Source organism: Myotis lucifugus, unplaced genomic scaffold, assembly GCF_000147115.1.
Source record: "Myotis lucifugus unplaced genomic scaffold, Myoluc2.0 scaffold_108, whole genome shotgun sequence".
Taxonomy (NCBI): domain Eukaryota; kingdom Metazoa; phylum Chordata; class Mammalia; order Chiroptera; family Vespertilionidae; genus Myotis; species Myotis lucifugus.
In genome coordinates, this window is record NW_005871156.1 from 1,902,864 (window position 1) to 1,917,179 (window position 14,316).

Sequence of the window (14,316 nt, forward strand, 5' to 3'; positions counted from 1 at the left end):
AAGTGGTGCCAGCCCGGGTGAACAAATACTACCAAACAGACCCGTTCCTACCCACTAGTCCTCACTAACCGCTTCTCCATCACCCAGGTGTGCTCACCGGCCCTGGTACTATCCACCTGGGTGGTGCTGAAGCAGAAGCTTGCTCTCCGCTCTCTGAAACCATTCTCAATAGAGCCCTAATACCCCAGGTCTCCGCTTGCTTCCAAAATCAGGATCTGTCAACCGACTCCTGCCTTGAAGTCTCTCTAATCATACTTAATATGCAAATGTGTCCGGCCAAGGGCTCTGCCAATAATCTTTTATGGAGGATCCCTCCTGGACATAGTCCACCAACTATGCCTTCCAGACATGCCAGTTGCCTTTTACAGGGTTAATAGCTCACCCATCAAGAACTATAAATATATGTGTGTGATTCATTACCGTGTCATTCTTGAGACAAGGATATGCACAATTAAAATATACACCGCCAGGTGTACCTCCTTGAGTATTGCTTATTTTCTTTCTCTTCATCTTTCCCCTTTTCTCGCGCACATTCCGAATCCAGTGTAGCTTGCAGTCCGCATTAGCAGGAACTGCGCCTTTCCTCGGCCATTTCCCCTACGCTTTAGAAAGACTCCTATTTCCTGAAATTTAAATCACTGGCTAGCGGGTTCCTGCCCTGCTCGCGTCCAGTCTCCCTTTCGCCTCTCAGCCTCCTCCTGTCTGCCTGGGACCCCATCCGCGAGCAATGGTGTCCACATCCCTGTGCTGACCGAGGAGGCATCCACATTCGGAGGTCTCGCTTCTGGCTGTCGTGTCGCTGAACCCCTTCCTCCCAACCCTCTCCATCGACCAAACCCCGCCGCTCTAGGAGGAGCCTAAATATCCTCCTCTCCCCTAGCTGCAGGGGATTGTGGTGCGTAAACAGGATTAACTCTCTCGCCCCCAGCCACGCTGATCTACCGGGGGCCTGCAGGCTGGAGCGAGCCCACGGGTGCCCGGAGGGCGCAGCAGGGGGAGCGGGGGAATGGCCAGGCTCGGGGCCTCGCAGCTGTCCCTGCGGTGCGCTTCCTCGCCTAGTGGGGCGGGAGGCCACAGCCTCGGGAGCTGCTCCAGAGCCGGTGCGGACAGCCGCGACGGCGAGGGCTACTAGCGGCAGCCTTCCCTCCGCCTCCTCCCCCCTACTCGCGCTTCCTCTCCGCCCACCGCCCTCCAGCCGCCCGGTCACAGCCCGCGCTCTCCTCCGCCCCCCGGAGCCGCCGCGCCCGCCCTGCCGCCCTGTGCCCAGCCATGGGGGACCTGCCCGGCCTGGTGCGCCTCTCCATCGCGCTGCGCATCCAGCCCAACGATGGCCCGGTCTTCTACAAGGTGGACGGGCAGCGCTTCGGCCAGAACCGCACCATCAAGCTGCTCACCGGCTCCTCCTACAAGGTGGAGGTGAAGATTAAGCCCAGCACGCTGCAGGTCGAGTGAGTGCGGGAGCGCGCCCAGGATGCCCGGCCCCCTGGGGGTACGCGCGGAGGACCGAGGCCCCGGGACGCCTGAGCCTCCCGGGCCCCTCTTGGCTCGCGCCGCACCCAGGGGGACCCGGAGGTGGGGGGCAGAAGTCCTGGTTCCCGTGGTCCCCTCCTCTGCCTTACCCTTGCCTTTCCTCTATTCTGGCTTCCCTCCACCCATCGAGGGTGGGATGTTTAAAACAGCGACAGGAAGCCAGGGGTTCGGGGTTGGTTTTGTTTGTTTGTTTACCTGTACATTTCTCATCCCTTCTGTCCAGCCTCCGCACGGACCCCCAGGCGGCCGGGGCGGTGCAGATGGGTGCAGTTCGCCGCGGAGTTCACCTTCCGCAATCCCGGTCCTCCTCTCCCGTGTCCTGGCGTCCCGCCCCGGCCTGCCCCGGAGCTGTAGGCTGAGGAATGGAGTGTAAAGGCGGCGGTGGGGTGGTTATTGTGGCTCCCGGAGGACGCCCCCCACTCCTCCATCTGCCCTTCCGTGGCTGCGGACGCCGGGCTGGGGGAGCAGCCACAGTCAGAGCGCAGCCTCCTCTGCTTGGCCTAATTTGCCGGTTTCCCGTGCCGGGTGTTTTTCTTTTTCTCCGGAGTTTTCTGTTCAGCCTGGTGATGGCGCCTGGGATTAGCAACATCCTTACAACAAAAAGATGTGTTTGTGTGTGTGTTTTTCGTTTACTCGTGGCAGGGATTATCTCTTCCCTGCTACCCCAGCTGATGCACCTAGTAGACCCCTGGCTGGGAGGTCAGTGTGGGAGGGTTCATAGATTATGGGGAAGCATCCAGGGGTGGGGTCCTTTACCTCTCAGCCTCCACCTAAGCCTGATGTGAGGTCTAGCGGGGAAGGAGGAAATAGCCAGCATTTAAATCATCTACCATATACTGAGTTGGGAGGGGGGGCGGGGGGGGGTGCTTTGAATCCACCAGAGACCTTTTCAGCGTAAGTGCCCATCTGCAGTCATTAATTCACTAAACTTGTATTGGTCTTCTAGTGGCAGGCCCTAATTCAAGGACCTCAGACCTCGTTTTTTTCTGGTGCAACTGGTCCACCCATTTGTCAGCATCTTCTCTTCCCCCCCTCCCCCCCCCCCCATAGCTTCATGGACCCATTGTCCTCACATTTCCCAGTGTTATCTGTGCATCTCCATGAGATCCAGACGTTTTCTTTCCCCTCTTTCCAAGCAACCTCTTCTCTCAAGTTATCTGTTCTCTGTGCCATTTTCTTGAGGGTTGTTTTCTATTTTTTAAGCTAATCTACTAATGAATCTGTGTTAATGACAAAACTATTGTTTTCTAGTTAAAATTTAATTTTATCAAGGGGATTTCAATGTCCTAACCCAGTGGTTCTTGAACTTGCGTGTAGGTCAGAATCACCTAGAGGTCTTATTAAAACACAGAGGGCTAAGCCCCATCCTAGAGTGGGGGCTTAAGAATTTGCTTTTTAATAGGCTGTCAAGTGATCTGATATTGGTAGTTCAGGGCTATTTGAGGGCCATTACCCTAACAAAGGAATGGGTGGCTTAAACAACAGTGAGAATGTCTGGTGTTGTAGCTGGCTTGAGGAAGAGTACCCCAACTCTTGGGATCTGTGATTGGTAGAACAGAAAAATCATGAGAGAACTAGTTTAGTAGTTCTCAACCTTACCTACACATTAGAATCACCTAGTGAGTCTTAAAATAGATTTACCAGTGCCCAAACCAGACCCATTGAATTCTTCTCTGGGGTTTGGGATGGGGCTGGGTATAGGTAGGTTTTTAATAGCTCCACAAAAGAGACACTACAGAGGAGGACCACGGCTAACGTCTGACTTGGCCTTGTACCAGTATTCTCGATGAGAGTACTGTCCATCCAGAGAGATTGTGTAGTTGGTCTAAGATTACATGTCTGGTTAGTTGGAGAACTCAAGCCTCTTGAATTTTCAGAACTTTTTAGAACACCATAATGTCTTCTTTAGCCACACCCTGTAGGTTTCCTGCCTAGGGCTGTGGTCAAGACCAACAAAGGGTACCTAAACTCATTCCTACCACATGTGCTCAACTCAAGTCCATTGCAGGAACATTTCCATTGGTGGTGTGGTCGTCCCACTGGAACTGAAGTCGAAAGAGCCTGATGGGGACAGAATTGTTTATATGGGCACATATGACACAGAAGGTGTGGCCCCAACCAAGAGTGGAGAACGACAACCCATCCAAATCACCATGCCGGTAAGGCCTGCTTGGGAGTGTAGGGGGTGGTGTTTGGGCACATAGCAACTACAGAAAAGAAAACAATCACTATCTCCCCTTAAGAAAAGGTATAAAATGAAATATTTAAACTCATGGTTTCATATTAGAATCTATTTGTCCTTAATGTCCCAATATAATTAAATAATCCATACTTCTCCAAAGGTCAGTTTCATAGTAATTTTTTATATGGGAATAATTTTAAGGCCCTTTTTACACTTTCTAATCTATTCCATTGATCTGTCTATTCTTATGCCAGTACTGCATTGTTTTAAATATGTTGCTTTTATGATATGTGTTCATGTATTTTGTAATTGGCCACCTTACTAAATTTGCATACTAAAAATTTTCAGTTAATGATCTTGTGTTTTTCAGCTAGAAAATCATAATCTACATATAAGTGCATCATTTTCTGATTTTTTTCCTCCACCTTATTGCATTGCTGATGTTTTTAGAATAATTTTGCATGCCAGTGTTGGTAAAGGCTAGCCTTGTCTCCAGAGTTACACTGTTAGGTACAATGTTAGTTTCAAATATCTATTATGTTAAAGCATCCTTTTTCTAGTTCACTAAGAGGTATTTTTAAAATTGGGAGGTGTGTGAAATTCCATCTAATTTCTTTTCCTGTCTATGGAGATAACTTATCTTCTTTGATATATTAATATAATAATTACATAATACACTTTCAAATGCTAATATACCTTTATTTTCTAAAATAAGTCCTACTTTTAAACATCATGTATGATTCTTAATATAATGCTAAGTTCAATATGCTCATATTTTATATCGAGTTTTTAGATTTTTATTTTATGAATTTTTTTTATTTTCTTGGTTTGTCAACAAATAAATATATGACGATTTCCTATATGTTAATATGGGAGAAGAGTGGTAAACAAAATATACATGCCTGGCTTTACAGAGTTTCTAATCTAGAGGAGCAAAATATAATTATACATGATTATCAATAATAAAGCAAATTATTATTACTATATAAAGTGTAGTGAAAAAATAATGGTGCCTGTGAGGCACATACCAGGGCTCTAATTTTAGCTTAAGGTTTTGAGGATGCCTTTCTTTTTTAAAAATATATTTTTTATTGATTTCAGAGAGGAAGGGAGAGGGAGAGAGAGATAGAAGCATCAATGAGGAGAGAGAATCATCTATCGGCTGCCTCCTGCACACCTCTTACTGGGGATCAAGCCCACAACCTGGGCATGTGCCCTTGACGGAATCAAACCCAGGACCCTTCAGTCCTAGGCTCTATCCACTGAGCCAAACCAGATATGGTGAGGATGGCTTTCTTAAAGGAAGAACTAAAGAACGAATAAGAGTTCGAGGAAGAGGGAGCATGTGAGGGAAGAAGAGGGGCTTGGAATCCAGTAGGAATTAATAGATCACACTACACTAAAAGTCACAGGTGCTTTTTATACTGAATTTACTTGGTAATGAAGTAACATCGTGTTTTTATCAATATAACTTTGTTCTGTGCTCCCAAGTCAATGGATTTCTGAATGACCTTATTAATAACTTGGTGAATTTCACATATCTCCAGTGGAGGTGGGTGGCATAGGGAATGCAGGGAAGTTCTCGGGATTCTAGACCAACTGGTGGTAAGACCCACAGAAATTGGTTGTGTTTTTGTTTGTTTGTTTTGTTTTTTAAATATATTTTATTGATTTTTTACAGAGAGGAAGGGAGAGGGATAGAGAGTTAGAAACATCAATGAAAGAGAAACATCAATCAGCTATCTCCTGCACACCTCCTACTGGGGATGTGCCCACAACCAAGGTACATGCCCTTGACCGGAATTGAACCTGGGACCCTTCAGTCCGCAGGCTAATGCTCTATCCACTGAGCTAAACCAGCTAGGGCAAGACCACAGAAATTGTTTTTAAAAAGCTCTTCAGATTACTCATTTATAACTGGGGACAACAAATGCATCTTCTCTTCTTGGAATCTGATGGGTTCTTTTTCACATTAGTTGTGAAATTAAAATGGACCAAGGCTTGCAACTTTTAAGGACACTACAGCAAATATCCAGGTGTATAGTGGAATGTAAACTGTAGAATACAGTAGACGGGGTGGCTTAAACAACAAACATTTATTTCTCACAGATCTGGACGCTGGAAGTCTAAGATCAAGGTGCTAACAGATCTAGTGAGAGCACTCTTCCAGGTTCATAGAAGGCTGCTTTCTTGGTGTGTCCTCACATGAAGGAGGAGAGAGAGAGAGAGAGAGAGAGAGAGATCCTATTCATGGGAGCTCCACCCCCAGGACCTCTGAAAGGCCTCCAAATACATTTTTAATTTAGGCTTAAATATTGGATAAATTCAAACACTCAGTCCATAGCAGTGTTAAAGGATTCAACAGGTAACAATCTGTGTATGTTCTCACTGAAGGAGAAAAAAGAAACCACTGATGATCAACTTGTAGCTCTTTTCCTTATATGAACAGTTTGGTACAGTGACGATGGTTCCTAGATAGGAATTAGGACACCTAGGTTCTTGGCCTGCTCCTATCATTAGCTGGCTGCCTCGTCTAAACCAAGAGAAAGTCACTTCACCTCTCTGAATCTTAGTTCTTACCTTCATAACATGGAGATGTTAAAACCCATCACAAGACCAATGTGGAATGACATATGTGAAAGTGTTGCATAAAATAAAGAGTACTGCCCTGACTGGTTTGGCTCAGTGGATAGAGCGTCGGCCTGTGGACTGAAGGGTCCCAGGTTCGATTCTGGTCAAGGGCATGTACCTTGGTTGCGGGCACATCCCCAGTGGGGGGTGTGCAGGAGGCAGCTGATCGATGTTTCTCTCTCATCTATGTTTCTAACTCTCTATCCCTCTCCCGTCCTCTCTGTAAAAAAATCAATAAAATATATTGTAAAAAAATAAATAAAGAGTACTATACAAGTGCACAGAATTACACCTGTGTATAAACTGCATCGCCCAGGGAGCCTGCCTGGGTAAATTTTCCTTGGAAGGCACAGATGGGTTGAGAGGGAGTAGAGAGCCTATGTAATTTCTTCTGTTCTTCAAGAAGAATGTCAGCTTTTAAATCTCCATCTGTTCTTAGCCAGAGGAGCAGAAATTCTGAGCTAGGTAGTGAGATGCCCAGAATATAGAACTCCAGAAGAAAGAACGGGAAGGAAGGCTAATGGGAAGTTCAAACAACTAAGGCATGGTAAGCACCAGTTAAGTTTACTACAACATGCCTGTGGGTGCAACATCAGTAAAGGAGAAACAAAATTGACTATGAAGCATCTCGTGTGCCATTTACTGAGCTATGACTATTGCTGTCAGCAGATTTCTATTTTGCTCTCTTGTGTTACTGAGACTTCCTTAGTTTTTAAGGTTATTCAGACATAAGTTTTTTCTTACCTGTTGTTATCATCAGTTTGTTTTTTTAAAACCAAGTTTTGTGTTTATTTTTTTAAAAAAAGGCCTCAGCATTGTTTCTTCCACTTCCCTAGCATGGTTTCAGGCTTCTTCTCTCAAAAGATCAGCTAGTGTTTGTAAAATATCTTTATAATTTAACTTAACTCAATTGCACTTAAAATGTGTAATGCCCTGTGCTGGTCAATAATAATAAGTAATACTAAACCCTCTTCGAATGAGTTGGCGATTTACAAAACAAAATTTCATTTTATTATTGTTGCTAATAACCTATTGTACATAAACTTTTAATATTTTCATTAGCGTATATGTATCCTTCATAGAATTTATAAAATTCCTAGGATTTGAGAAATACATGTTAATTTTTTAGGGATGATAAATCCATTTTACCATTTAAAATATTCTTTCTGATTATGAAAGTAGCATATATTGAAAAAAATCTGAGTAGGAAAGATAGAAAAACCACTCAATTTGTTTTTACTTAGAATTATATTATTAATATGTTTTCATTTTCCCCCATATATCTTATTTTATGGATTTGAGCTCATACTGTATATAAACTATTTTAATCCATCTTTTTCCTGTTGGCATTGTTCTAATCACTTTCTGACATCATTTATAACCCTATTTCATGGTTATACAGAGGGGGTAAAAGTAGGTTTACAGTTGTTTGTAAAATAATACAAAAATAAACTGTTTCGCATGCTCACAACTGTAAACCTACTTTTGCCCCACCCTATATAAATCCATCATATCCCACCATTTTCATAATATTTTCCTTTTATTAGATGCTTAGCTTCTGGTATTTAGAAAATGTTTGCTAAGTTGACAGGTCAATAATATCTTTGTAAAAGTATATTGCTTAAATTAATAAGTATATTTGAATATTTTCAGATATTAGACGTTTTTTCTTTTTAATGACCTGTGTTCCATTTTTATACAAATGTTCACATTTTTAGTACTCTAAACATTATGATAATCTTATGAAAAATTACATGTGGAGTTGCTGAACCCAAGTATATTCAGAACCTTTAACTTGATACAAATTACCTTTCCAAAGGCTATATAACTCAGTTCCCATTGGCAGTATTTAGAATAGCTGTTTCCTTGTAGAACACTAAAAAGCAATATTTCTATTTCTAATCCACTTTGCGGTATAGTTTACATATAATAAATATAACAATCTTAAGCACACTGATTAGTAAGTTTTGACAAACATATACATATACTTCTATAACCACCACCACAATCAAACATTTTCATCATCCCAAAAAGTTCCCTCTTGCACATTTTCATCAATCATCATCCCTTCCTCCCACCCTAGGCCCTGGGTAACCACAGATGTTCCCTGTCAGCTTACATTATATCCTACCACTATAGATTACATATATATATATACACACATATATATAGTTTTATATAAATAGAATCATACAGTATGTATTCTTTGGGGTCTGGATTCTTTTGCTCAGCAAGTCTTTGAGGTCCAGATCCAGTCTTGTCACTGCCTGAATCAGTATGTTCCCTTTGTTGTTGAGTAAATGCCATTTTATAGATATGCCAAATATTGTCTGTCATCAAGTGAATTATCCCAGTCTGGGGCTATTATAGATAAAGCCTTTGTAGACTTGCATAGGTCTTTAAGCCATGACTCTCTAGACAGAGATACTTTATTGTTCTTACCTGGGAGTAGATTTATGGATCCTAGGTAGATCCTCCATTCTTTCAAGTCAAGCAAACTGCCCAAAGGAAAGCCAGATCTTGTTTGGGGAATCAAATTAGCAGGATGAGGCCATCGTGCAGGATATACTTTTGAGAGCATCTTGGAAAGCTATCTGGGAAGCACCTGACCACCCTTCTCCTGTCGCAGCCACAAGCACAAGGCTCCTAGCTCTCGCTGCCCTCCCCCTTTCTGTCTTCTGGCTCCGGACAAGTCTAAGAATCCTGCCAAGTCAGTCCCTGTCCCCTCCCATGACAAGGGAGGGTCAGCGGATAAAATAACGACAGGCATCACGCTGTTTAATGCCAGATCCCCTAAATAGCTCCAGGAGGTGGTAGCTGGGTCAGGCTACCCCACAGGCCACTTGAGCACCTGCCCAGTGGCCTCTGGGGTGTTCTGTGCCCTCTTCTCAGCGACATGAGAATCATGGGCTTATGGTTCCGGAGAATTCTGTGCAGTGACTTGCAGGGCCTACCTTCTAAATTAGAATGCAAACTTTTTTTAATATAAATTCTTTATTGTTTAAAGTATTACATATAGAATGCAAACTTCTTGAGAGTAAGAATAATGCCTTATACAAGTTTTTATATGTGCAAAACACCTAGTAGGTACTCAAATATGGTTTTGGTAAGGTATAATCAAAGCCTGAGGCATGGTCATGGATCTTGACTTCTAAACACTAGGTAGTAATATTTGAAAGTTAAAGGAGGGTCTTTAACTATCAAATGCTTCCAATCACATCGCTTTTCTTGGAATTAAAATTGATGATGGAAGGGCAGTTGTATCATATGTTGTGCTTGTGTTATTTTGGACAGCTGTCTTTTGAAATAGAAACCAAAAAACAACCATTAGACATTATGCCCTCTTCTCTTCCCAATCCCCCTTTCTGTGGCAAATGCTAAAATTCTGAGATTCTCAGAGCAGTTTCCAGAAATTAAATTTGGAACACAGATACATTTTGTGAAGGTATTTTTATTAAAGTCAATATGATAACGCATGCCACCCACACGCTGGGATAAGATTTCAGAGGAAAAATATGGTTTACAGACAGTTTTTCAGGAAAATATCTCCCATCATAAAGGAAGACAGTTCATTAAAGGTCTAAGCTTTGCTGACCCTCAGAGCCTTGGTTGCTTATCCTGGGTGATGGAAGACCTTAGTAACGTTAGCTCTTGCCTATTGCTTAGGGATGAATGGGGTTTTTATGGGGCATGTTTCTCTTCCCTCAGTTCACTGACATTGGGACCTTCGAGACGGTGTGGCAAGTCAAGTTCTACAATTACCACAAGCGAGATCACTGCCAGTGGGGCAGCCCCTTCTCGGTCATTGAGTATGAGTGCAAGCCCAACGAGACACGCAGCCTCATGTGGGTGAACAAGGAGTCCTTCCTCTGAAGATGGCCCTTGCTGATGTTGCTGGACAATCGCTTCCGAAATCTATTCTTAGATAACCCAGCACAAGCCTTCACCAAGGCACACCACACCGTTGCTGTTTCCGGTCGGTGCCAATGACCTACTAGCCCCGATTATTTGGAAAGTGTCATTCCCCTCTGATGCAATGTCCCCGACAAAGGAACGTGATGTACCCGCCCGAGAAGATCCCTTTCTGTATTCTGTGCCGGTTCCCTGCATCCAATTGTTCTCGGTCGTGCCCGTTGGCCGCTCGCGAGGACCTTCGTGGCATTGGCAGGCGAGTCCCTTATTTCACGGTTCCACCGAGTGACCGTGGTGTTTTGTTTCTAAGTTGAGTGCTCCCCCTTCTTTGTTAGCCTTTACCTAAAAAAATCACAATGTGTGTGGGTTCTTTCCCAAGTGTAATATGGTAACGTGTAACTTGCAATGTGTGCAATTCTCAAAGCAGGCTTTGTGAACATGTGATGCAAACAGCAGGGAATGGGACTCAAGTGGGCTTCCTATGCACAGCTCAGCTTTTTCAGGGAAGGGAGATGACCAAATAAAAGGAGAGCTATTGAACGAGTATTCATAATGTGTTTAAACAGTTTCAAGTACCTAAATTGTGCTGTGACCGAGTGGCGATGGGGAAAGGCAGGGTGTGGGCCACTGTTAAACAAGGCGACAGGGGTTACAGGTTATCTCCTTGGCCAGCTGCCCTAGTGTCCAGACGTGCATATTGACGACATTCCCACCCTCCCTCCACTTGAACTTTGTAAAACTGTGTATGGAACTGTGATCAACTTTTGATATTTCTTAATAAACGTGTTGAAAAATTATACTTCGACTTACCTTCTTAATTTGGGCAATACCTATTCGTCAGGTGGACCTCAGCCCCAGGCCAGCGCCAGCCCAGGTCTCCGTCTGCACTGCCGGGGAGAGAGGTAGACCTGGACTAGAAGGAGCATACTTACTCAAAGGTCAGCTCTGGCCATTCCACCGGCATGCTCCAGCCAGCCCTCACTGGGCTAATGTGGGCTCGGGCACTTGGTGGGCAATCAAAAAGTGCTTGTCCCTGTCCTTCCTCCATTCCGCCTTCCGTGGTGACCACCCCGTCATCAGCAGGCTCCGTAGCTGAGCAGCTTGAGGGGGTGGGGCTGTGATAGTATGTGCCCACCAGGGTGGACACCTTGCCTGCTCCCAGGGCACTACACGTTACCTGGCACAAAGCCCACCCTCCATGAAGGTTGAGGATGAATCCCTAGGAAGGAAAAAAACATCCTTTTGAAAAGTAACAGACTGCCCTGGCCGGTGTGCTCACTGGTTAGAGCATCAGCCTGCACACCTAAGGGTCTGGGGTTCAATTCCCGGTCAAGGGCATGTATCCGGGTTGCAGGTTTGATCTCCATCCCGTCAGGTTGCCTGCGGGAAGCAACCAATCAATGTGTTTTTCTCACATAAATGTTTCTTTCTCTTTCTCTCTCCCCATCTCTCCCTCCCTTCCACTGTCTAAAAATCAATGGAAAAAATATCCTCCGGTAAGGATTTAAAAAAGAAAAGTAACATACTACTTTGCAACAGTATTCACCTGGGAAGCACAAATCCTACTGTGTTAGAAAAAGTTAGTTGGGGTTTGGTTTTTTGCCACCTGTAAACCCTTAAAAGAATATGCAAGGTTAATAGGAGTAGTATTAGAAAGAGTCCGTTTATTGCAGAACTGAATTTGGAGGGCTGGCACCAAAACCCTTTCCACCTTTGTCACCTCCCTGCAATGAGGCTGTGCTGCCAGCAGGGCACAGCACTGCCTTGGATTTGGGCTAGTCTTGAATTGGTTTAGGAGAGCAGTACGTTTCTCAATCTACTTGTTTTTCGAAAATAATAGTGTGTATTACAACTGCTGATAAATATAAGCATTAGCCCATTCCTAATTACTGTGATTTTTTATTGATTTTGGAGAGGAAGAGAGAGGGACAGAGAGATAGAAACATTGATGAGTGAGAAACGTTGGTCGGCTCCCTCCTGCACAACCCTAACTGGGGATTGAGTCCACAACCCAGGCATGTGCCCCGACCAGGAATCGAACCGGTGACCCCTTGGTGCATGGGTCGATGCTCAACTACTGAACCACACTGCCCAGCCTAATTACTGTGATGTAAAAGCCAACACTCAATTATTTACACAGACACTGAGGTATTTAAAACAATGTATTTATTACAGACAGTGGCTTGTTTTCTTCCAGAATATCCAATAGAAGTGCAGTGACTAGAAGGTATGGAAATATGAAAACCACATGTTTTAATCTAATGAAGTATGTGACTAGTAAATATTTTCACTTGTGTAACAGGTTTCAAGCTAGTGATCCATCAGAGCTTTAGTATTTGTTATGAGGGATGGAAGCAATATGGCTTTTGCAATAGTTCCATGGCCTTTAAAAAAGAACTACAGGTCCCCTAGCCAGTTTGTCTCAGTAGATAGAGCATTGGCCTTGGACTGAAGGGTTCCAGGGTTAGATTCCCCTCAAGGGCACATATCTCAGTTGCAGGCTCCTCCCTGGCCCGGGCCCTGGTCGGACTCATACAGGAGGCAACTAATCCATGCATTTATCTCACACAGACGTCTCTCTCTGTCTTTCCCCCTCTCTTCCACTCTCCCCAAAAAGCAATGAAAAAATATCCTCGGGCGAGGATTAACAAAACAAACAACAACAGCAACAAAATATAAAAATAAAAAACTAGTGGTTTTGATTTTTTTTTAATTTATTGATTGACTTTAGAAAGAGGGAGAAAGAGAGAAACATCCATTTGCTGTTCCACCTATTTATGCATTCACTCATCAATTCTCTATGTGCAACCTCAGTACACAGGGATTTTGGGGTTTGGAATGATCTGAGGCAGAGCAGGAGGAAACTGCACACACTGCCCCCCAGAGGAGCCGGAGGGTGAGCCCTGGACGGGAAGCTGGAGCAACCAAGTCCCACAAACACGCTGGCTGGGCCTAAGAGCTCATTTCACCTTTCCATGTCTCAGTTTGCTTGTCTCCAACACAAGGAGTTAGGCTATGAAAAGTCTAAAGCCCTCTAAGGTTTAGAGTTTTTACCTCTATTTCATAATCCTTTTTTAAAAAAAAAGTGTGTGTGTGTGTGTGTGTGTGTGTGTTCCCTTGGGGCCAAGAGATAAGGCTGAATCAGGTAGATGGGGAGGAGAGGGAGATGAAGTAAACAGGAAATCTTAACAGCTAATCTGCCACATTAAGTGATCTCTCCTGGCATATACTGTTCCACTTATGGCTGGACTCCAGCCCAGTGTCTCTGGCTACTTCTCGCACAGCTCTCCTCCTGCTCCAAAACTTGAGTGCTCAGCTATATCAAGCTGCTGAGTTGTAACTTTGCCCCTCAGCCATCTGGAAGGGCTATTTTTACACAAGTTGTAGCCACGTCTCTCTACTTCGAAGCATCAGATGGCTACCCAGAAGCTTGAGGAACAAGGCCATCCTTCTAATTATGTTGGTGACTAAACCCCTTCGAACAGGTGGGAGGGTAGAAATGCCTTGAATTTGTATTTTGTCACTCCTGGCTTACTGAGAAGTCACTCGCCCAGCCATCTAAACTATCTGGACCACAGCCGAGAGCAGAAAACATGCCAAAAAATAAACCTCCCCGCCACAATGTCACCTGTCCACTCACTACGGGCTGGGGTCTTCTCACAAAACCTCAGGACTCCCATGTCCGAGGCAGTTCTAACAAGTAGGCTGATCTGGTTTCAGGCTTTTAGGAAATTGGAAGCAGAATAACTAGAAGCAAGAAGGCAATTGGTAGAAATAGGTATCCTGAAAATAAATTTTTTCACAGAGAGAAAACAAAGAAAAAAAATGTAAAAAGCAGATAAAGTCAGTCAAATATATACTAAGTAAGGATGATGGAGACACAATTGTGTACTAAATCACAGTAGTTTCTGCGACTATCAAATACAAATTGATATACATAATCATGGCCCTGATTCACCTAGGAAGGTGATCCGCTATCTTTAGAGATGTAAGGTCACGACTCTGTTTTAAGAGTTCAGATGCTGGAGTCAAGATCCCTCGATTCAAATCCTGTCTCAGCT

At 44.1% G+C, this 14,316-nt stretch overlaps 1 protein-coding gene across 1 annotated transcript; it reads left to right on the plus strand.

The window, feature by feature from the left end:
* Window positions 1–981: 981 nt before the first annotated feature.
* On the plus strand, window positions 982–11,052 carry CNRIP1 (cannabinoid receptor interacting protein 1). The gene is made up of 3 exons (XM_006092987.3): window positions 982–1,448; window positions 3,539–3,689; window positions 10,052–11,052. The coding sequence occupies exons 1-3, from the start codon at window positions 1,270–1,272 to the stop codon at window positions 10,214–10,216; spliced, it is 495 nt and encodes a 164-aa protein (XP_006093049.1). The 5' UTR covers window positions 982–1,269; the 3' UTR covers window positions 10,217–11,052.
* The last annotated feature ends 3,264 nt before the right edge of the window (window positions 11,053–14,316 follow it).